The 23,735-nt window shown below is 38.5% G+C and overlaps 1 protein-coding gene across 2 annotated transcripts in view; it reads right to left on the reverse strand.

Moving 5' to 3' along the window:
* Positions 1-2,167: 2,167 nt before the first annotated feature.
* Positions 2,168-23,735, reverse strand: part of PANK1 (pantothenate kinase 1) — a 74,867-nt gene continuing 53,299 nt past the window's right edge. For both annotated transcript variants that reach the window (XM_044665668.1, XM_044665669.1), the window contains exons 4-8: positions 21,994-22,247; positions 17,309-17,485; positions 16,469-16,592; positions 10,455-10,580; positions 2,168-4,462 (exon numbers count right to left, since the gene is read on the reverse strand). In XM_044665668.1, the coding sequence (XP_044521603.1) occupies positions 4,403-4,462; positions 10,455-10,580; positions 16,469-16,592; positions 17,309-17,485; positions 21,994-22,247 (741 nt within the window). In that variant the 3' untranslated portion in view covers positions 2,168-4,402. The remainder of the gene's footprint in view (positions 4,463-10,454; positions 10,581-16,468; positions 16,593-17,308; positions 17,486-21,993; positions 22,248-23,735) is intronic.

Here is a 23,735-nt window from a genome sequence, read left to right on the forward strand (position 1 = left end):
GTCTCTAGGCCTGGCTCTTAATCCACTGAGCTACCCAGCTGCCCCCTTAAATGCATTTTAAAAAACACACACAGAGGGCACATATAGATACAATTAGGTGGTACAGTAGATAGAGTGCTAGATTTGGAATCAGGAACATCAGTTCAAATCCTACCTCATGTGTATTAGCTATGGACCCTTGTCAATTTACCTAAACTCTTTCAGTCTCAGATTCCCCCATCTATATATTGAAACTAGCATAGGGCCAAAGACTGTGTGTGTGCACTAGCTCATTTTGCAAACTTAGCTATAGAAATGATGCTTAGCTATTAAATCCAGGATTGGGAGGGAGAACACAATCCACTGGTTACCCTAGGGTACATTAACATAAATGAGTTTGCCTTATTGGCTATCGGTTTGCAAGTTGCAAAGATAGGACAAACAATAATAATCTACTTCAATGGATCCATGATTTCATCAATGTGTGTAAAATATTCCATACAAACTATTCATAAAGCTATTATAGGGGACAGATGGGTGGCCCAGTGGGTTGAGAGCCAGGCCTAGAGATAGGATGTCCTAGGTTCAAATCTGGCCTCAGACACTTCCTAGCTGTGTGACCCTGGGCAAGTCACACAACCCCCATTGCCTAGCCCTTACCTCTCTTTTGCCTCAAAACCAATACACAGCATTGATTCTAAGACAGAAAGTAAGAGTTTTAAAAAAAATAAATAATGCTATTATGTTCTATATTCTCCCAAATATCCTCACAGAAGATCTATCCAACATATAAGAAGCCCTCCTTCGTGTCTTTTCAAATTTAATGGGTATGAATGCAACTCTTGGCTAGGCTCTCTATGGCCTGGGGAGGGATAGGCAGAAGGGAACAGAATTTTTAATCAAACAAATAACTAAAAAGTCACTGGACATTGAACTGGGCTTAAACAGAGACACTCTAAGGGTTGACACAAAATAAATGTTGACCTATATCTTATCCAAGAGATACAATTGCTGGCTATCTCATTTCATTCTTCAATGAGGCACTAAGCTATCTTCAGCACCAAGAAGAAAGATCAGTTCTGGTTCCACTTTCCAGGGCCAAGAGTTAGTATAATCTGTCCACTCACATGTGCTCACAGAAGAAATCTAAGAGTCACATGAAAGCAGAGTCTTTGCATGCTAATTCTAAGACAGTCACAAAACCCTGTGTTCATCTGATGTGGAAGTATCTTCTGCCACAGGTCAAGTGACATATGGAGCCAAAGGTAGGAATCTGCCATGTTGTTTTTCATATTAATGAAAAAGGATGACTACATATTCAAATCTCATTGGCAATATTTTTATTATTTAATATCTCCCATTATTCAGACCTAATTATCTTAAAGGGGATAAGAATCATCACGTAATTTCAGATACATACCCTGGATAAGCAAGTACATTTCTTTATGGAATGCCAACTTGACTGGATGATTTTACATAACAGACCTGTTGAGTACAATGGAAAAAGCACTGGCTCTGGATTCAGAGGTCCTGGGTTCAAATTCCAACTGACACTACCTGTGTGACCTTGGGCAAGTCACTTAACTTCCTGGGCCTCAGTTCCCTCATCAGAACATAAGGGGGTTTGGACTATTTGACTCAGAGATTCCTTCTAGCTTTAAATGTACCATTCTATGGTCTATAATAAAAATAACAACTGAGGCAGGTTATCAGACCTCCCTTTGAGTTTTCCAATCAGTTTCAAGCAGGGACTCAAGGCAGCATGGTGTAGTGGGAAGAACACTGGAATTAAAGTCAGAAGACACAGATTCAAATCCCAGCTCTGCTACTCACCACGTGTAAGATCATGAGCATCACTTTATTCATTTGTAAAATGAGGGCACCGAACTAAAGTTTTGTTATTTCTTCATATATGGAATCAGGATCCATAGACACCCCACCCCATGCCCACCCAACTTTGTCCAATGAAAATAGAAAAAAACAACTGGTAAGGCAGTTAGCTGGTATGGATTTGTACTCTTGCATATAAAACTGACCAAGTTGCCTATATTCTTTTAGTCAGTTTGTAGTGAAATCACAGATCTGAAACAACAACAACAACAACAAAATGCGGATCAACACAACTGAAGCACTTAGAATAACAGACATGATGATGACACTTTTTCAGAATGAAAAAATGTTGACAGAATTATCCAGGGAGCATTTTTAATATTAAAAAGGAAAATCTCCATTTCAAAAGTTTTCAAAAGATGTTGAGAGCTGGTGAAGCTAGAAAATTAAAAAATCCCACAAAATAGCACAGTTTCCATTGAGGGAACAAGATATTACATGTCTCCAAGAGACTTATATGAAAGACTTAGGTTACATAGTATTTGGTGGGGGAAAACATTATAATGTTTTTCAAACTCAAAAAAATCTAAATTATTCAAATAATATTTAATCAAGACAAAGGAGTTCAGAAATGAAACCCACATATACACAAAACACATCACAACAGGAATGAGTTTTATTTCAACCAGACAAGTCAACACTTCAATTAGTATCTGCTTCTTCAAAACCTGAAGATGTAAAAATTAATGACTCCATTCAAAAGACAGAGGGAAGTCAACCAATCTCTTTTGATCCAGACTGTCTTTTGATCAGACTCTCCTTCCTAACTTCCCTTCTTTAATAAACCAAAGCTAAAAAATCAGCTCTATTATTTTGTCCAGGGTCATCAAAGCAAAGGTAAAAGGAGAACAAAACCAAAGTTAGCAGTCAGCAGAATACCTTTTGAAAATAAAAAAATTTTTTGATCCAAAAAAAAAATCAATAAAGCAAAACAATTTTGTTTTTTACAAATAACATCTTTCTCGAATATTAAAAGTGAAAACATTAAAAAATTTCTACTTATAAGATTTCTCATTACAATACTCTGGGGCTTATGTACAAAAAAGACAAATAGTTTGTTGACTAATTATCACCTGTTAATCTCATGCCATTATTTTAGTTCTTTCTGTGATCCTTTGCATCAGAATTTTGACAAGCTCAGAATACTATTGGAGACTTCCCTTCAAGTGACAAACATAATAATTTAGTATCATTTACCTTTTTGGGGGTTAGAAAGATATCTCCATAAAGTGTGTCAGGTTTCATTCAGTATTGAATTGCTGACATAAAATAAACCAAGAGGCAGCATAACCTAATGGCTAGTGTTGGGTTTGGAGTTACAGGAAGACCTGGGTTCAAATCATAATTTGAAAACTTGACAGCTGTGTGCCTGAGATGACTCCCTAGAACTTACTTAACTAAATCATATATTGGTTGTCCTCTGCATGCCAGTAGTGGACAAAGGCAAAAATGTTCATTTCCTTCCTTACTGCCACTATCTGGTAATATAAAATAAGAGAACAAATCTTGGTTTGGCAATCAGGTGGCCCAACTGCCCATGTTCTGGACCAATCTAAAGTTTCTCTTTCTGTGCTGAAAAAGTCCTCTGTACCTAGTAGACATTTAGTGTTTCTTATATATAGCATTGTGTTATAATCCCAGTTCTGTCACCAGCTATGCAAAACTGAATTCACTGTACTCTTTGTGTCTGTTTCCTTCCCTATAAAATGAGGGAGGCTAGACTTAATCTCTAAGGTCCCTTCCACTTCTGACATTCTATGGTCTAAGGCCCCTTCTAGGCTTGTGACTCTGTGATATTTGGAGTCTTCACTGTATGGATACTTCATAAAGCCTTAGTTCTCATTGCTAAGACAGTAGAGTGGTCAGCGCCTTGGGTAAAGTGAATATTATCAATTCACAGAAATGTTTTCTTGCTGTGTGGAGGAAGAGGGCAGAAACTGAGGTTGGAAGACAGATCTCCTTCCATGGGACATTCATTCACAGACAGAAATATGAGACAAAACAAAAAAACAAACTCAAAAAGGGGGGGAAAAGCATTCACAGTAAAACATGCTAGCTTTGTAGTTTCATTTGAAACCAACAGCAAATCATGAAACGTCATGAAAAATATAAGTCAAGATAAAAATCTCCTAGAGTGATTACTAAATGAAGTTAAAATTACCACACTGATCAGTAAACCCCAGAAGAAAAACAAGCTATTACATTTCAGGTCCTTCTGAAACATTATTCAGCTTTTTTAAAAACGAATGCATAAAACTGGGACATTTGGCCACGTTGCACATTTTGTCCTTATTTTTTAAAAAAATACAGTATACAGGAAGAAAAAAAATTCTTGTATTCCCCATGTGAACTTTGAATTCTATGCTCAAAACCCCAAGAGTAAAAGATCAGCTACAAGGATTTCAAATTATTTACAAATCCAGCAGGTACGACTGCCAAAATGGCTTCGTTCCCATCCTGATCGTGGCTTTTACTTTCTCCAGCAGCAACCTCGACAGGGGCATCTTTCCCAACTTTTCTCCAGGTGGCATTTTTACTGATCATCAGTCATTTTGAACAATTCCAGTAGGGCCCCAACAGCGCCAAAATAGCCCTTTAAACAAGAGAAAGCATGTGATAAGAAACTATTTAGAAAAACTGCTAAAATAGCCAATGACCTGAAAAATTCTTGAAATGTTAAAATGGATAATAGTTCAACTCTAATTTCTATCAAACATCATTAAGTGGTCTCTATACTCAATCAACATCTATTTAGCATCTAATAATTTTTGTGAACTGGGCTCAATGCTAGAGAGACAGAGACAAAAATGAAGTTGTCCCTCCCTTAGAAAAGCTCAGGGGAGAGAGCATGTACATATGTAAGTACATAATAAACAGGCAATAAAAATAGTTACAATAGGCACATACAAAACATAGAATAGTCACTACACTCAAAGAATTTATACTCAACGGGGGAGATACAAGTAAAAATAAGGTAAATACAGCTGGGGAAGCTTCAGGAAGGTTTCAGGAAGAAGGTGATACTTAGGCTGAGCCTAGAAGGAGGAAGAGGGAGAAGAGTTAGGAGGGAATGAATTCCAGGTTATTGGGAATAAAGAGAAGGGATAGGTCTGGGGAGAGAAATTGGAAATACAGAAAAGCAGGAGATGGAAGAGCTAGTTGCCTTATTTGGTTAAAATGTAGGATGAGTGAAACAATCTTATGAGCAAATCTGAGAAAGTTTGTAGGAGCCAGACTACTGAGGGCTTTAAAAGCTAAGCTGACAGGGGGCAGCTGGGGTAGCTCAGTGGATTGGGAGCCAGACCTAGAGACGAGAGGTCCTAGGTTCAAATCTGGCCTCAGACACTTCCCAGCTGTGTGACCCTGAGGAAGTCACTTGACCCCCATTGCCTACCCTTACCACTCTTCTGCCTTGGAGCCAATACACAGTATTGACTCTAAGACAGAAAATAAGGGTTAAAAAAAAAAAAAGGCAAGCTGACAGTTTTGAATTTTGTCCCAAAGGCAAGAGGGAGCCAATCTGGCTTTTTAGGTAGGGTACTCTTGAGTGTGCAAATCCCTCCTTTTCATCAAATCTGAGTTCTTTAAATCTAAGTGCCCCATGGTCCTTCTCTCCTCTGCCTGACATTCTTCCACCTTCTAATGTTCTTTGGGCAGGTCAGGATACCCCTAGATCCCCTATTGGTGAAACTTTGGCATGTGCACAGCCAGTACTTGGGGAGCTACTTCTTTCCCCCTCTTCCCAATACCTCAGGACATTTTTTGCATGGCCCACCCCTTGGTACAGGCACCCAAGCAAGCAATTCCTTCCTCGGCTCTCTCTAGTAATATAGGGGCTAACAGACAGCTTAAATTTGCCTTCTGAGCACTAGAACTAAGAGGCTTTATATACCTCTCAATTTATCCCTTTAGGCTTTTCTTCTTGTGTCTTTATTTTTAAAGGGATAGTTCATTCTTCAGGCTAACTGCTCAAGCTCTTCCAAAAGTTCTTTATCTTTTGCCCTTTGTTATTCTTTTTCCAAAAATCCTTCTGCTCTAGTTTTCTTCCTTCTTTAATCTTTATTCTCATTTCCATCTAGTCTGTCTCCTCCTTCCTTTATAGCCCATCTCTTCCTTCAACCCAAAAGCAGTGATCAAGGACCCAGCATGGCCTGGTGGAGGCAGCTTGTGGCACAGTGGAATCAGGAAGCCTGGGTTCAAATCCAGCCTCAAATACTGACTAGCTATGTAACCCTGGGCAAATCAATTAATCTCTAGGTGCCTCAGTTTCCTCAAGTATAAAATTAGGCTAATAACAGAACCTACCTCCAGCGTTATTGTGAGGATCAAACAAGATAATATTTGTAATGTATTTAGTGTAGCACTTGGCACATAGCAGATGTTTATTAAATGCTTGATTCCCTTCCCCCTTTCAATGACATGGAAAGAGGCAAAAATAGCAATATTTATTAAATTTGCAAATGACTCAGAGCAGCTAAAGATAGTTTATACATTGGCCGACTGAATCAGGACTCTAAAGATCTTAATAGGCCAGGAGACTACATTTAATCTATAAGAATGAAATTTAAAAGTAAAATGTAAAAAAGCTTTATACTTGAAATGTAAAGTCTTATTTCTTTAACAACTAAATGGCACCTTGGCAGGTGTTATTAGGAAGACTTGAATGCAAATTTTGCCTCAGACATTTGCTATGTAGGCTTAAGCAATTCACTTTCCTCTCTGAACCTCAGTTTCCATCTATAAGATTAGGGAGTTGATTCCAATTTTCCATGTATGATCTTATGAGTTTCTTAAATCAGTTTCACACATACAAGATGGGAGACATGTGCTTTAACAACCATTAATCTCATAAAGACCTAGGAGTTTTATGGGTCTACAAGTTCAATGAGTAACTAATGCAATTTGAGATTGCATCAGGAGAGGCAGTGATTGGAACTAGGAAAATGATAACATTGCTCCTGGTCAAATCACATCCAGAAAAATATGTTCAGTTCTCAGTGACACTGTAGAAAGGAAAGAGATAAGCTAAAAAGTGTCCTCAGAGAAGGTCAATCAGGAAAGGGAAGAGTTTTGAGTTCATGCCACATGAGTTTCCATAACTAGGGATATTGAGCTGAGAAAGAAGAGGCCCCAAAGAGTAAAGGATATCTGTCTTCAAATATTTGAAGGACCTGTCATGTGGAATAGCAACCAGATTTGCTTTGGAGGACCCCAGAAGGCAGGACAAGTAATAATAGATGGAAAAGGTAAAGAGGCAATTTAAGTTTGATGGAAAGAAGAACATTCTATAAGTCGGAGTCATTTACAAATGGAATGAGCTGCCTTGGAAGGTAGCAGGGGCCCTAAAAATGGAGGTCTTTAGGCTGGATGATCACTTGGGTTAGATAAACAGATAAGAAGATTGTTAAGATGCCAGTAGGACTGGGTGATGTTAGAAGTTCCCCTAGTTCTGAGACTGTGATTCAATTTGATAAGTCCCAAGGTTCTCTCATCTATTGGAACTTGCTTAATTATAGTCAGTCATAGGACTTATTGCTGGAAGGAAGCTTCATTTGACAACTGAGACAAAAAGGTTAAGTAGTTTATTCACAACCACAGGGCAGCAGGGCAGTCATCTGAACCCTGATCCTCTGACTCCAAGGACAAACTATATCGAAAGTCATGGAAATGCATTGAAGAGAAGAGATGGGCTGCCTTCTCTATACCCAGAACTGGACTGTTGCCCTCCTGCCTCAGGAACAAAGATGCCTTTAAGCTCCAGAGCAGAAATAATGAGAATGATATCTCATCAGCCACCATAGCATTGTAAACGATCACAAAGAGGAAATAATGAGATCAAAAGCAAAATTTGAACTTCCTGAAAAATGTTCTTATTAAGGATATAAGCTCCTTCCAGGGCAGAGTTCCATTTCATCTTTCACCTTTCTTTGTATCTCTAGGGCTCAGCATGATACCTGGCTTAGAGAAAAGTGCTTAATTAATGCTAGTGGAGGATCATTAGGATGGCAGCCCAATAGAGTGAAAGAACATTGGAACTGGTAGATCAGGGGCCTGGGCTATGACCTTGACTCTCAGGGCAAGTTATCTCACCTTCTGTCTTCACTTTCTCATGCATGATCTAAGGGGATTAAACAGTCTCTAAGGGCTTTCTAGCCCTAAGGTTCTATGTTTAATTCATGATTGCATAATATGGCTGACAAAGTTCATTTTCTAACAGGTAACTTTGCCTTTCACTCAAATAACAGCCTTAAGTATAAAGAAAATTGGAGAAACTCAACTTGACAATACAAAGGATTATAAGGGGTAAGGAGAGCATGAAAGGAGGGTCCTCAATACTTCTGGTAACTGAATGAAAGTTCTGCCCACTGGGTGTACCTGGACCAAAGAAAATAGCCCGGTATTCTACAGAGTAATCTATCATGCTGAATTTTAGCTAGAGAAAAAGAATCCCTTGATGTTCTTTTGGACTCTCAGCTCTTTCACTAATCTGCAATGTGACCATAGGCAAATCACTTTCCAACCTAATCCAATGAGCAATATGATAGAGTGGAAAATGTCCTGTATTTAGTCAAAAGGCCTGGAATCAGATTCTGGGTGTGTTACCTTAAACAAGTCATTTAACCCCTCCAGTCCTCAGTTTCTTCCCTTATAAAATAAAGGGGTTGGATTAGATGGCCTTTGAGGTCCCTTCCAACTCTAAAATCCTATAAAGCTATAAAAATAGAATAAAACTTCTTTGTGCATACACACACACACACACACACACACACACACACACACACACACACACACACATACACCACTCACTCTCTCTCTCTCTCTCTCTATTATTTGAGGAGAGACCCATAAAAACTGCAGGGATCAAAAAGGGCTTCTTGTGGGAATTGGCACATGATCTTCCTTGAAAGAAGTCAAGGCATCTAAGAGGTGGAACAAAGGAAGATATGTACCAAAGATATGGAAAGATGACCTGTGCAAAGAAATGGAAATAGCAAATGGAATGCCAAGGTCAGAGAATAGCAAGTAGGCCAGTTTCTCTAGAATGATTTGTACAAGAAGGGGAATGATATGCATTGATCCTGAAAAGGAAGGCTAAAGCCAGATGGTGAAGGTCTTTAAATGTCAAGCTGAAGAGTTTCCCTCTCTGAACCTCAATTTCCTCATCTGTAAAATGAAGTCACCAGACTACTTCCTTTTCAGCACTAAATTCTGAGTATGGGTCTTCAGAAAACATAAGCAGGGATGAAAATACTGTGCTGTCTTCAGCATTCATTTTCACCAATGAGTATCCTGGATTAGTTGTGATTAGTACTAGCTGAGTAATGTTCCTACAGATGAGAACAACAGGACTAATGAACTTGATCACAAGCTTTCATGTACTGTAAGAAAATAAAACGTAACTCATTTGCCTCTTTATTCTTTAAGAAAAAAATAATCAATCATTCCACACATGGTTTAGATAGAGCCTTAAAGATGGAGCCAAGAGGCCTCACAATGGCTACTCATTATCACAGTCATACAGAATAAATTCCAAAGAGAAAAAAAAGAAAGAAGCCTTCAATTTTTCTTGAGGTGAATGTGAAGTACAATCCAATATCTTTATCTTCCAGATTGTTAGACTAAGGGGACAATTTCATCAATTAAGGAAAACAACAATTCTGAAAGGTATTCTTTATTTGGAGAGGCAGTAAAGTATGATACAGAAAGACAGACAGGCAGACAAAAAAATAGAGAGGAATGACAAGGTAAAATTCCACAGTCTGACTCTGATGTTTCCTAGGTATATATAACCATAGGCAAGTCACTTCATTTCTCTGACATCTTAGTTTCCTCGAATGCAAAATGAGGATGATCACACTTACACTACTGACTTCACAAAGCTTGAAATCACTTGCTAAATTACAAAGCTCTATACATGTAAGGGGAAGACATGGTTTAGTGGATAGCTGGTCTGGGAGCCCAGAAGATCAGGTTATATAATCTTAGACAAGTTACTCACCCCCTTGAAGCCCAAAACAGATTAAAATGTAATTGGGAAATATATTTTTAAATAAATGCAACAGAATATAGATAATGTTAATATGTGGTTTTCTAAGTCAATGTGCAACCAGCAGGGATCCTAATGTATGGTTCAGTGGCTTCCATGTCTTTTTTTTTTTTAAACTCTCACCTTCCATCTTGGAATCAATATTACATATTGATCCCAAGACAGAAAAGGAATAAGGATTAGGCAATGAGGGTCAAGTGACTTGCCCAGAGTCACACAGCTAGGAAGTATCTATGGCCAAATTTGAACCCAGAACTTCCAATCTTTAGGTCTGGCTTTCAATCCACTGAGCCACCTAGCTGCCCCCTAGTAGCCCCCATTTCTCTTTTAGTTTGACACCACTGCTCTAGAGAGATTCCCTGAGTCTGAAGACTACAGGTTGCAGAGAAGATGATGACCTGTACTAAGAGAGGGAGTTTCTTCATCCAGAAGTTCCCTAAACCAATTCAATCACAAGTCCAATCTCTATTCCTTTATCCCTATAAAAAGGTGGGTGTTTATTTGACTAGGCAAATGAATCCATATATGTCATACCTACCTCATGTTCCAAGAACAGGGCTTTTAGCTGTCCTTTGGACCAAAAATCCATGGCATAAGCTAAGAGCTTCATAGAGACCATATTGATTCTAAGGAAATTCCCAACAAACACCACTCTGTCAATGTTCTGGCAGGAAAAAAATAAAAACATTTTTTTTACATTAGAGAGCTATATAAACAATATGTAGAATACATTCCTTGTACAATTTTACTTTTAAATATCCATCTTTCAGCATTTGCTGGGGGGATGGGGGGAGGGGAAGGTGGGACGGTAAGGAACAAGATACCGGGAGGTGTACAGGCAGCAAATAGAATAGTTTTCTATGGCAGTTTGGAGATGAAGCAGCATAGAATACAGGTCCCCATTGATGGTCCAACTGTAACTCCTGGCATTTCTTGTTCCTGTCCACATAGCAAAAGGATTCCAACTGCTGTCAACTCTCAGTTATACTCCTTTGCTCAAATAGTTTCCCATGCTTAGGACAGTGTCCCCTCTCCACCCTGCTAAGACAGCATCAACAATGATCAATAATAACAGAGGGAATTTTGGTAGTCCTTTCACCTTCACAAAGCACTTTATACGCACAAACTCATTTGATCTTCAAAATAATCTTGTGAAGTAGGTATGAAGGAATTCTTGTTTCCTATTTTACAGATGAGAAAACTCAAGAAGGTTACCCATAGTAATCCAGGTAATGTCAGAGTCAGGTCTCCTTCTAATTCTAAGTCCAATAGTCTAGCTACTAACTTACATAGCCTCTCATCCCCCAATCTCTATATATTGAAGTTCCTCCCTTCTGCCTATAAAGATTATCCTGAGTCCACCAGATGAAAATGATGTCTCCTTCATCAAACTTCTGATAGCAATTTACCTGATCCACCTTTGCCTGCTTTACCTTTGTATAATATATTTGCGTGGTCTTATTAATTCTACATTATCAGTCTAGAAATTTCTTCTTTTTTTTAGACTAGAAGTTTCCTAAGGGCAAAGATTGTACCATTTTTCTATCTTCTACTACTTAGTGAGTGTGCCTTGCACATAAGTGAGTAATGAATGTTTGTTGAATCTGAATTGTTCCATGTTCCCTAAGCACAAAGTAACCAACAGTGGGTGAAAGTGGCCCCAAAGCAGAAAAGGGCAGTAAAAGCAAGCCAGCTTAGAGTTTCTAGAAATGTCCATGGGTTATTGAAAAATGGGCACAAATGAACAATAACTATTACCACTTTCACAACCCAAATATTGCTGGGGACCCAAGACCCACAGGCTGGCCATACCTCCAGCTTACAGAAAACAATGAAGGGGATGATAAGGAGAAAGGCAAAATAGGTTCTCAAGGTAAACCTTACCTGCATGGTAGCACTCTGAATCAGAAGATTTTTTTTTGAGGGGGAGAAGAAAGGAAGGAATCAAGGATTTAACCTGAAAGTGAAACCTGCTAAAATAAGTTCTAATTTCATTTTCTCAGGAGCCTCTAGAGATGTAACAGATGGGTCTGAGTATGGCTCTCAACCTAAGAGACAACCTCAAAATACTTGCTCAACTCCGATGGTCCAGGGCTACAAAAGGCCCTGTGAAGCATTCCTTTCAAGTACAAAAGAGTGTGGAGGCTATTATATTTGGGAGTTTTCATTAAAAAAAATTGACAACAAAAGAGAAAGGCTCATACTTCTACCACCCAGAATTTTAAATCCTGGAAAGGGAGCATCATGAGGTGAAAGGTATGTTAGAAGTGGTATCAAATGCCTTGAGTTCAAATCCAGATTCTGTCACTTAACTACCTATATGATGGACAAGTCAATTAAACATCCTGGACTTCAGATCCTACTGTGTAACACAAGTGTCAGATTAATTGGTCTCTGAGGTCTCTTTCAATTTTCAGTCTATGATCCAGTGACTTGATTAGCAATTAAAGACCTGTCATTCTTGTGGAACACTTGAAATAAAAACTATTGTTCATGTAGAGTGTCCCAAAAGATTTAGTGCAATTTCAGATTCATTAGCTTCAAATCGCACTGACTTCTGTAACAGCCTGGATAGTATTATTTTACATGTATGACCTCCATGTGGTAAAACAGAAAAGGCACATGTTCTACAGTCAAATAACGAGTTTCAAGTCCCTTAGTCTCCGTCTCCTGGTCTGTCAAATAAATGGGTCAAATAGCCTCTGAATGACAATCCTATATCTTTCATAGCTACTCTATGTTACTAGTACTAGAGGTATTTTTATCTCCATATTCAAGATGAGGAAATTGAGACTCGGATATTAAATGAATTGTCCAAAGTAGCACAGCTAGTAAGCTTCGAGGGTGAGATTTGAACCCAGGCTTCCCTGATGTCAAGTCCATCCCCTTAGTTATTATTCCAGTCTACCACTTCCCTATCCACATTTGTATTATTTCTATTACAATGCTGTCCCTATTTGTTTTGCAGTGCTATACATGTAGATTTGCTCCAAGTCCCACACAGTTGGAGGTTAGAAACAAGACTGCTTTTCCCATTCCCCAGACCTCCCAGGTTGCTCGGAGTCCAGTTCAGTCATCCCCAACCTGACCTCCTAACAGAGCTTACCCTCTAAAGAATGGCTCTGTTGCTATGGGAACAGTCCAGAGAAGGGGAGCCCAGCCTTGGAAGCCAGCATTATTGTCCTCATCCAGTCCATCAATTGCAAGTAGAACCTAGTAGAGCCTCTGTTTCCAATGGCTTCAATTTCTAACCATGTAAAACCCTGATGATCTGCTTTCTATGGGTAATCCTATTCTGGGCCTGGGTTTTAAAGATTCTTGCTTCTTAGAATAGGTCAGGGACCACCACAACATGCAGGCTTTTAAAAGAAAAAGGCCATGTGGGAACAGGCAAACTGCCTTCAACAGAGGAGGTGGCAGTGAATATTAAAAAGGAAGAGGAGGCCTGGGAAGAGACCAATTAAACTGAGAAAGGCTTTTCCCTTTCCCTCCTTTCCAAAAGCATGTTGCCAGAGAATAAAGCTTCTCCTTGCACTGAGGAAAAGTGTCAATCTCAACAAGCCTGGGACAAGACTGGTGAAGAGTCCTGGTCAAGAGGATATTAAAAGCTGACAGTAAATGGAGCAATCTGACTGTCAAGGAAGCTAGATTTGAAAAGAGATAGGACTTCTCAGCAAGAATATAAAATCAAAGATTAAAAAGAAAAAAAAAAGGCAAACCAATCTTCCCTCTAAAAAAACCCTACTTCTCCAGAGAAGTGCTGCGGAATTTATATTATTGGGCTCATGGGGAAAACTCACTCCCTGCAACAATTAGGAGTAAGGGAGGGAAAGAATGTTCCCATAGGCTGGGAAAAACAAAAGGCTATGAAATCCAACCTAAAGATTCCCCTAATAGAGCCATTTTTCTACTACTCCTGCTTGGGATACCCTTAGCCTTAAGGAAGTAAAAGCAATTCCGTCAATCCTTGTAACTGTAATGATCATCCAAGATGTGTTTCATATGGCTAAGCCTCTCATGGACATGCTACTACAGTGCCGCCATAGCAAGGAAATGGAGGGCAAAAGAGAAAGCACATTGGATGCTAACCCAACCAAAATACCATCCAAGCACTAAGGCCAAAAATAGCAAGGAACACATTAACAAGATAGAAATGAGGGTAAAGGGAAAGCAATCAATGCTCTGGGAAGAGGGTGCAGGTGTTATCTGTCAACTGACCTTTGAGAGATTGTGAACATGGTCTACTCTATACATATTAGTTTAAGAACATATTTGGCAGTCAGGGGAAGGGGGTGGAGAGGATCCTTTAAAAGATAATGTTTTTTAAAAAACACCAAAAAAAAAAAAAAAGCAACTGCAAACACACACACACACACACACACACACACACACACACACACACACACAAAACACCAAAGGCTTCTAGCACAGAGTGTTCTGAGGCAGGAGAGGACTTTGAAAAGGCACATCTCTGGAATGTGCTCATTTAACTTTTTGTTAAAACAGCTCCAAGGCTAAATATTAGATCTCAACCTGATTTTCAAATTTATATTTACAGAGAGACTGTCAAGACTTACAAATACTGTGCTGACTCTGCAAAACTTCTTATGTGAAGTAAAATGCAGTGGAAGTCCACTGGAATCTTAGGATTTGAAAATGGGACTAAAGCCTTCATGGGTTGATCTCATACTAGACCTCAGCTGTATTACAGGCATGTTTTGGGGTGATATGGCTTCCATAATATGTTGTTAGCTCTAGAAAGGCTTTTAAAAACTCATCTGACCCAAGCCCTTTGTTTTACAGCTGAGAAAACTGAAGTAAAAAGCTTAAGATTGCACAGAGCCAGGACCTGAATCTAGGTCTTGCAAAGTCAATATGTTTTTTCCCCCTGTACCTTCTTGCCTTTCTAATAATAAGCCAAGTTACAATCAGGTTTAACTGAAATTGCATGCTTTGTTGAGCAGCAAATTTACTCCCTCTATTCTCTCTCCTACAGAAGGATCAGCGATCATAGGAGCTCAGAGCTTAGAAGAAGTTTGGAAAATCTTGTCCTCCAACTCTGCCTCTTCTCCCATTCACCTATTCAAACTCTTTTTTCCCTATCAAGCAAAATCAGACATTCTGCATTTCAAAAACCAACTATATATCAAAAGGTTTTCTTTGCAAACATTCAAATCAGGCATCACAGCAACTTTACGATTTTCTGTAACTGGGGGATGAGAAGGGGGTAGGGTGGGGGTCCTGCTGGCCTCCGCTGTAGCTCTCTATGCTTTGATAGCCCTGTACAATGCTGCTTGAACTCCACGCCACAAGGCAACACTGTAGAGAAGCCGAAAGCAGAAAGAAGAGAGGATGAAGAAGAAGCAAGGATTCCCATTGAGTTTCTGGCAGTGAAACTGGGTTGAACTGCTTCAGAGTCTCATTCTACCAATAACTCTTTGCATGAAAATACAAGGAAACAAACAGAAGAAAATGTGCCAAGAATTTCATGTCCCACTTCATTAGGCATGTGATGAATGATGATAGTTTATAAAGGGGTTTAGTTTGGATTTGTAACTTACAGTGCTGACATTTCTAAATGAATTGATTTGGCATTGAACACTGCAGGGTCAAAGGTGACTGTGGTATAGTGGAAAGAGCTTAGCTTTGGACTTGAGAGAAGTGGGTTCCAGCCTTAGCTCTGCCAGGTCTTGACCAGGAAATCTTAATCAAATCACTGAAGTTCTTTGAGCCTTCTTCAGATTTCTTATTGGTAAGAATGGTACTTTCAGTTTACAGTCTCAAAGGTCTTTTAGAGGATCAAATGAAACTAAATCAATCAAGTGCTTTTGTAATCCATAAAGCACCCTAGAGGTGTGAACTCTGATTATTGCTGTTATTGTTGTTGTTTTTACTCTTGCCAACCAGTGACTGCTAAAACTGGAAGTGACCTGAGAAATCAAAAGATAACACACCCAGATTATATGGTAAAAGACTTAGAAGGAACCTCAGCAGCCTAATACCGCAGGAGGTTAGGCGATTTGCCAAAGGTCACCCACAGAGATGTCACATAGCCAGGTGTCTGAGGCAGGGTTTAACCCAAGAACTCTAATTCCAAAGCCAAAAATGCTCTTTACATCCTACCACACTGTCATGCAAATCACGTAGTCCAACGACACTTAAAAATGAGGTAACTGAGACCCAGTGAGGTAGAGTGACTTGTCCCAGGTCAGAATGCCAGGGAGAGGGCAGAGGCAGGCCTCTTTGCCCTCCAATTCTAGGCTTTTTCTCATTGAAAATAAATGTTCTTTTTCCCCAAAAGCTAAACATTTTTGTTTCAAACAACTAACAGAAAATACATTTCTTTTTCCTCCTTAAAATATACTAGTCTTTTCCTATTACAGCCCCTGGTCTCCTTTGGGAGACATCATTTTGTGAGATGTAAATATACTAAAGGAGGGGATTATACTGAAACATTCATAAAGATCAAAATAGCTACTGTATGGAAAAGGCCAAAATGCAAGGAGAAATGGGCATGCATTGTATAAGCAGATGGTGAATTTGTAGCCTTACCTCATTCAGGGCACACATCCGAGCAATGGAACCGATGTTATTTGTAATGGTGACCAAAGTCGCTCTGGCTAGGTCCTCTTTGCTGATGGCATCTCGTTTTTCTTTACTCATCATGTTGCCAAAGCTATGTTGGAAATATTAGCAAAGGGGTTCAAATCATCCCGCAACAAGGACCATATTTTAGCCACAAGACTGTGGCAAAGCTCTTCCATAACTTCTGTCTGGATAACTTTGCCTGTGACTTACAAACCCTAATTTTGCTACATAGTTTGTATTCAGAAAATATTTTGATAATAATGGTTGGCTTCTTTTTTCTTTTCTTTTCTCTTTTATATTTGAGATAGACCACTGATGAAGGGGGGTGGGGAAGCGTTGTACGAATGCCCCCAAGTAAGCACTTAACAAGGGGAAATGGTTGCAATTGTCAAAACCTTCTTTCAAAGTTGCCCTATTTAGAACATATACTTCAATAGCATGAATGCATCTTTGCTTGCTAAGGTGTCAAAATCAGGTCTGAGCTCTTCTAAAATAGATGCTGCTCTAGTCTATGTCAGCAGGGGCATGGACACATCAGAAAACATTTAGGGCACTGGTAGCCACGTTTTCAGTTGTTATTGCACCTGCCTAGGACAAGAGTACCATAGGCTTTGGAGATGGAAGGGGTCTTAAGAGATCATCTAATCCAACCCTCTCATTTTGCAGATGAGGAAACTGAGGCCCAAAGAGCTTAGGTGACTTGCCCAAGGTCACATAGTAGCAGATTTGGGATTCAAACCCAAGTCCTCTGACTCCAAATCCAGTGCACTCTTTCCACTATGCCACTCTCTATTTAGTCTCTACCTTGATGCTACAGCAGATCCTTGAAGGCCAAATCGTTCATAGTCTCCTCCATAAATATCCTTCACCAGCTTATCAACATTGGTGCTGTCTCCTTTAGCTGCCATTTCCAGAGCTTCTTCAAAGGTCTCACAACCAGTCAGCAAACAGCACAGGCCTAGGAATGTTCCACCTCCAAGACTAAAGGAACAATAAGGTTTATTTTTTTTTAAGATTTGTTTTAAAAGGTGCCCACCGAGGTACCCAAAGAGGAACATTCAGAACATTAGCACAACAATCAGGCAGGAGGAGAAAAACAATGGATAGCTCACATCAGATGGACTAGGGTTCAGAGTTAAGACTGGACCAGGAAGTGAGAACAGGGTTGGCTGGGATTAAAAACAAACAATTTAGAAAAATGTCATGCCCTTGGCCTTAGAATGAAAACCATATCAATAAGAATGCTTCTATCAGTTACAGTTGTGAGACCTTGGGCTAGCCCATTAACTGGACAACCTCAGTAGCCGAATCTGTTATAGGAGGCTGAAGGTAACTTTCTTCTCTAGATGGCTTGCATATATAAAATGAATAGTCATATAAGAAATATAAATCATATTTGTAGTTGATATGCAGTTAGAAATAAATGTTGCATGCATTAAATATGGAAACCATAAATGAAATGTTCAATCCTCCAACAAAAATACTGACTTTGACATCTCCTGCCTGTAGAATTCTTTCTTCTTTCCTCTAATCTCATTCCTCTAAAAGAGACAATCTCATTTATCTATGTGACTCTTTCAACTGAGATTGCTGAAAGAAAGCAACTCATCAAAGATCATAGCATCTGAGAAAAGATTATTAATGTTTTGTAATCCCTCAACAGCATGAAATGCTAGCTTCTTACCTGAACTGGACCTATTCTCTGAATCCCCAAACAAATCTGTTCTTGATACTCAAAGAGAAACCACTTGTACATCTCAACTTAAAATTTATTTTGGCACGTTTATTTTTTTAAAACTCTTAAGGGCAAGAATAGGATTCAGTGACTGAATCTAGAGTTGAATCCAGATCCTCTGGACTCCAGGTCTGGCACTCTATCCACTGTACCATCTAGTTGCCTCTTGTGAACTGTTTAAATACATTTAAATTACTCTGGAAAAAAAGTAATGGCCCCTTTAAAAAAATGCATTTTGGAAGCAAAATGAAAAGAAGCTCTAGAAGTCTAATACTAAAGAAGCCAGATGCATAGGGATTACCTAAGAGAAGAAGAGCCAGGTTAAGTTAAGAATTATGCTTACAATTAGAAAAGCCCTTGATGGGGGCAGGGTTATCACATGAAACAAAGAAACTTATACACAGTTTCACAACTTCTTTCATGATTCCTTTGGCTTGAAAGAAAACAGAATGCAGAAGCAGTGAGGTGGGAATTTAAAAGGACAAAAGCGACACATTGCTGGGAGAAATTCAAAATAGATAATTAAGCTCTATACAAACAGTAGAAGCTTATAAGACTTGTCACACCAAGCTGCTCTGAAACTCCAAAGTGCTGAAAACAGGAGCAATGCATTTGGCACAAGAGGCTTTGGAGACTAACAAAGATGTTATTTTCTGCATTAGGTTGGGAGGAAAAATCAGAAAAAGAACTAAGTAGTGATCTCTATTAGTAAAAAGCTGATGAGAAGAGAACTATATTATATCTAGGTAGCCATTTGTGTTTCTTTAAATCTATCTAGCAAAAGTTTCTATTTTAATAAAAAGTTAATTTTTTTTAAAAAATCATATTGCAAAGGAATCATATAATCTGTGTTCACAGTTCCCCTTCACCTATGTAAAGTGACCATTTGGATTCCATGGCAATAAGCCAGGCATCCTTTACTTAGTGACAGCTACCTGAACTGAGCACATCAGTGGAAAAATACCATCACATACATCTATTTGTAAACTCAAAGCTATAAAGGGATAATAAATATAATCATGGGATTTATAAGATAGCATGGTTATGATAAATCAACTGCCTTAGGAGGAAGACCATTCATGGTTAGATCATATATTTCTAAGGCTGAAAAGGTAAATAACTTCAAATAGGGGAATCTTCAGTTGAATATGTACAATGAGAATCCCTGGTGCATTCACAAAGCTGGGAAATGGGGGATGCAAAAAACAATGTCTGAACAAAATAGAAACAAAGAGTTCCTTGCCTATTATAGATACAGTAGGTGGAAGATATTTTATACAAATGATAACACTGCTCGAAATCTGATTGTCTGGGTACATATTTAAGATGTGATTAGAAATGTATTAAATAATTTCTCAGAAACAGTCAAGGCCAAAACATACAAAACTGAAAACTCTGATGACAGATGGCAAGCCCTCTAGGACTTCTGAAAGGGTCTCTTGCAAAGTACTCTCAGGCTAAAAATATTCATCCCCAATGGTCAACATTTTGGTGGTAGGCTACAAAACAGCTAGGCTGTTTTTTAGAAAAAGAGCCACATGCCCATCCCTGAGTAGCAGCGTTTGCTACCAAAATTCTGTGGTGCTGGCTTTTTTTAAAAGGAAGTCATTATTTAGGAGGAACCATTACAAAACTCAAGATCACCAAGGAAAGAAAAGGTATCCTCCATCTCTTGCCTTGATTTTCCATTCTTATTCCACCTCTTCGAATTCCTAGTTCCTTTTAAAACCCCAACTCAAGTGCTACCTTCACACAGGATTCTCCTAATATACATATTAAACCATCTTCCTTCCTGCTCCCCCAACACACACCCAGTCCCAATTTTTTTTGCATTCACTTAGTATTGCTTTTGTATTTACTTATATATATATATATATATATATATATATATTTTTTTTTTTTTCCTACGTAGCAGAATGCAAGCTCCTCTCAAGGACAAAAGCTGATTTCATTTTGTTCTTGATTCTCTCATATCTGCTAAAGTGCCTGACCACATAATAGCCTCTTGGCAAATACTAGTGGAACTGAATTGATTTATCAAAAAAGAACAACATTTCCACCATCCAGGATTCTAAATTTTCTTCATAAAGGTTTTCTCTCTTTTCCTTCAAGTGGACAGTTAGGTGGCTCAGTGGATTGAGAGCCAGGCCTATGAGGGGGAGGTTCTGGGTTCAAATGTACCTCAGACACTTTTTAGCTGTGTGACCTTGGGCAAGTCACTTAACCCTCATTGCCTAGTCCTTATTGTTCTTCTGCCTTAGAACCAATACACAGTATTCATTCTAAGACAAAAGGTAAGGGTTTTAAAAAATAAAAAGATTTCTTCAAAAAGGTAAGTCTCTCACTTAAGACAATGCATTCCAGTAAAGTTTGTTTATAAAATTAATTTCTCTGATTCCTGTTTTTCAGCTGATTTCCATAATAAATTTAGAGGCAATTTGCCAGAAAAAATTGTTGGTCTCCAAATGTTTTTTAAAATCCTATTTAAGAAAATGCAAAACTATATAAAAATATTTCAAGTGAAACAAGAACCTACTATGATATTGTTTGTCTATTCAGAGAAAATAAAAAATACATCATTAAATCTATAGCATAACAGTCATCCACATTATGGCAATACAATGTATCTGTCTCAGTCTTTTAGAAAGAACACAAGCCCTAAGAGTCAGAATATTGGCTAAGTTTTTAGACAACTATGAATAGATGGGGATGGGTAGGGGCAGAAAGCAAAAGAAGAAGGGACAGGAAAGAATTTTCAAGTTTCTTAATTTGAATCTGTGATTCACTTTTAACTTGAGGACCATCTCCAATAACTCTATTAGTAACCCTTCAAGAAAACTTCTGTTTTCTCAATCATTGTACCTTTAGTAGAAAACCAAGTTCTGGAAAAATTCAATATGCTCACAAATATTTCATTAAAGTTCATTTGAGTTTTCATAACTACTCCCAACAGTACTAGGGAGCTATAGTGTAAAGAATGAAGTCATCAGCATATCTTGCAGCAAGTCTCAGAGTATATTTTAGGCAGCCCCTTCTATCTACTGAATACAATCTGAGTTATCTTGTTCTAATGCCTTGGCAAATGCTGACACTCCCTAGTGTCAGAATGATTTCTCTCCCCTTCTCTCTACCCAGAACACCCATACTTAATTTGGGCCAGTTTTTAAAGTCCAACTCAAATTCTCTCTATGAAGCTGCCCTCCCCACCAGTGTAATAACCCTCTCCCTCTGAGCTCCCACAGCTGTTTGGTATGCAGCTAATGCAGTTATCTTGTAATCCTATGTACTAAAGAAATCTGTGCAGGATGTTTTGTTTCCACAGTAGACTGCAAACTCTATGAAGACAGGATTTATATCTTATCTAATCTTTCAATGTCCCTCAGGTCCTAGCACAGTACACTGAAATGATTGGTGGATAATTAATATTGGTGGGATTAAATAGAATAATCTTACGGAAAAACAATGTATCAGAAAGCCATCCTGAATATCACTGATTGCCATATAATCTACTGTAAACAGAACTGTAGAATTTAAAGCTAGAATGAATCTTAAGAGACCATTTAATACAACCACTAATTCTACAAACAAGGAAATTGAAAACCAGAGACAGGAAATGACTTGCCCAAGTTCATATCTGTAATGAGCTGCAATGCAAGGCTTTGAATTCAGGTCCTCCAAATCCTTTAAAAACCTAGGGAAGGAAGATTGTTATACTGCAGCAGCAGAAGGTTCTTCTTGAGGAATATCTATTTACCTGGTCCCTGTAACTCTTTTATAGTTGTCCTTGGAATATACTGCTAGGATGCTAACACCTGAGCCCATGTTAACCAGCAACATAGGGTATGGATTATCAAGGCAGTAAGGCTTTTTTTGACACTGTTCAGGATCTGTGGGTTTTTCAAAATAGTAACACTCAGGTTTGCCATTGAAGCCGACGGAATCAACATAAAGCAGACCTTGAATCAAACAGTCCAATTCATCCAGTTTGTGTAGTTGCAGATCAGCAATCTGAAAGAAAACAAGAAATCAAGGAGAAAAGGATGGTTAGAGCATAAAAAGAGACTAGGGAGACTCAGGTGGCCCTTAGATATATTGGCAGAGGTAAGCAGGATTAAAGAGTACAGCTACCATTTTTAACAAGGAATTCCAAAGACATTTAAAGGAAAGGGGTGGGAAAAGAATCTAGGAAGTTAGAAGTTGAAAAAAGGAAGATTTTTTTTAAGTTCGAAATAAGAAAGGATTCTTTTTACTAAAGTTATCTAATAACAGGTGTAGTTGACAAAACATCTAGGAATCTTTTCATTGTACCACACTTCCACTTCTCTCATCAAAACCCTCAGGACACAGGTAATATTATCGCCATTTAATAGAAGGAATTGAGGATTGGAGACACTGAGGAGTTTGCACATAAAGTCAGGTTCAGAGACAGGATTTGAATCCATGTATCCTGATTCTAAATCCAAAGTTCTTTCCAGTAGACCATATTGACTTTCATGGAAAATCTGATGTGGCAAGATGAAAGCTGTAAGTTGGGTGTTTGGCCTATATACTGAAGGTACAACCTACTCTTAAACTAAATGGTGTTGAGCTAGAAAGCTGTTTCTCTCCTGCCTGAGATTTTTTGATTAATTGAGGTTTAGAAAGGAAGCAAGAAGGAAAGAAAGATAGGAAATATTGACAGCAGCCTCTAAAGTCAGATCAAATATGAATAACTTCATATTTTAAGACCATCATATAATATGCAAAAAAGGGAATTCTATCTACATTATGTTACTCTTGCCATAAACACAAGTTCATAGATTTATTAGAAGGGACCTTGGAGATCTTTAAGCCCAACCTTCTTATTTCACCATTTTAGAAACTGAGTTACAGAAAGGTTAAGTGACTTCTGGTATCATTTAGCTACTGAAGCATCTGCGGAAGGATATGAACCTAGATCTTCCTGTTTCCTAAATTTGTCATATTTAAACTTTCCAAAATGTAGGCTTCGTACTCTCCAAATGTCAAGCAGTGCTTATTTTAGACAAATCTCCCAATAAGACATAAATATAGCTTTGTACAAAAAACAGGAAGATAAGCTTGAAGTAGTAGAAAGAACATAGGACTCAAAGGCAGATGACCTGGGTCATCCAGTTTGCTTCCTCTCTAGCTGTGTCACACGAAGTGATTTCTTTTACTTCTAAGGGCCCATAGATATGAAATGTAGGGGCCAGATCAGATGAGCTCTAAGGATCCTTCAAGATCTCAGATCTTGTGAATTCTATGATTCCATGAAAATATTCCCTTTGCAAACACAGCCAATTATTTCAAAAAGATCATGGAAAGAGCCAGCACAAAATAGCTGACCTGTCCTTTCCTACCTGTGGAAGGAAGAACGGCTTAGATAGAGCTTGTAGGGTCTTTGGCAGAAATGATCTAAAAAATATTTTCCTAAAGGAAGAAAGTTGTTTTGTTTTGTCTTATCCATACTAAAACCTGCCATTCCTTTGGAAACAT

The sequence above is a fragment of the Gracilinanus agilis genome, chromosome 2, assembly GCF_016433145.1.
Source record: "Gracilinanus agilis isolate LMUSP501 chromosome 2, AgileGrace, whole genome shotgun sequence".
Lineage (NCBI taxonomy): Eukaryota > Metazoa > Chordata > Mammalia > Didelphimorphia > Didelphidae > Gracilinanus > Gracilinanus agilis.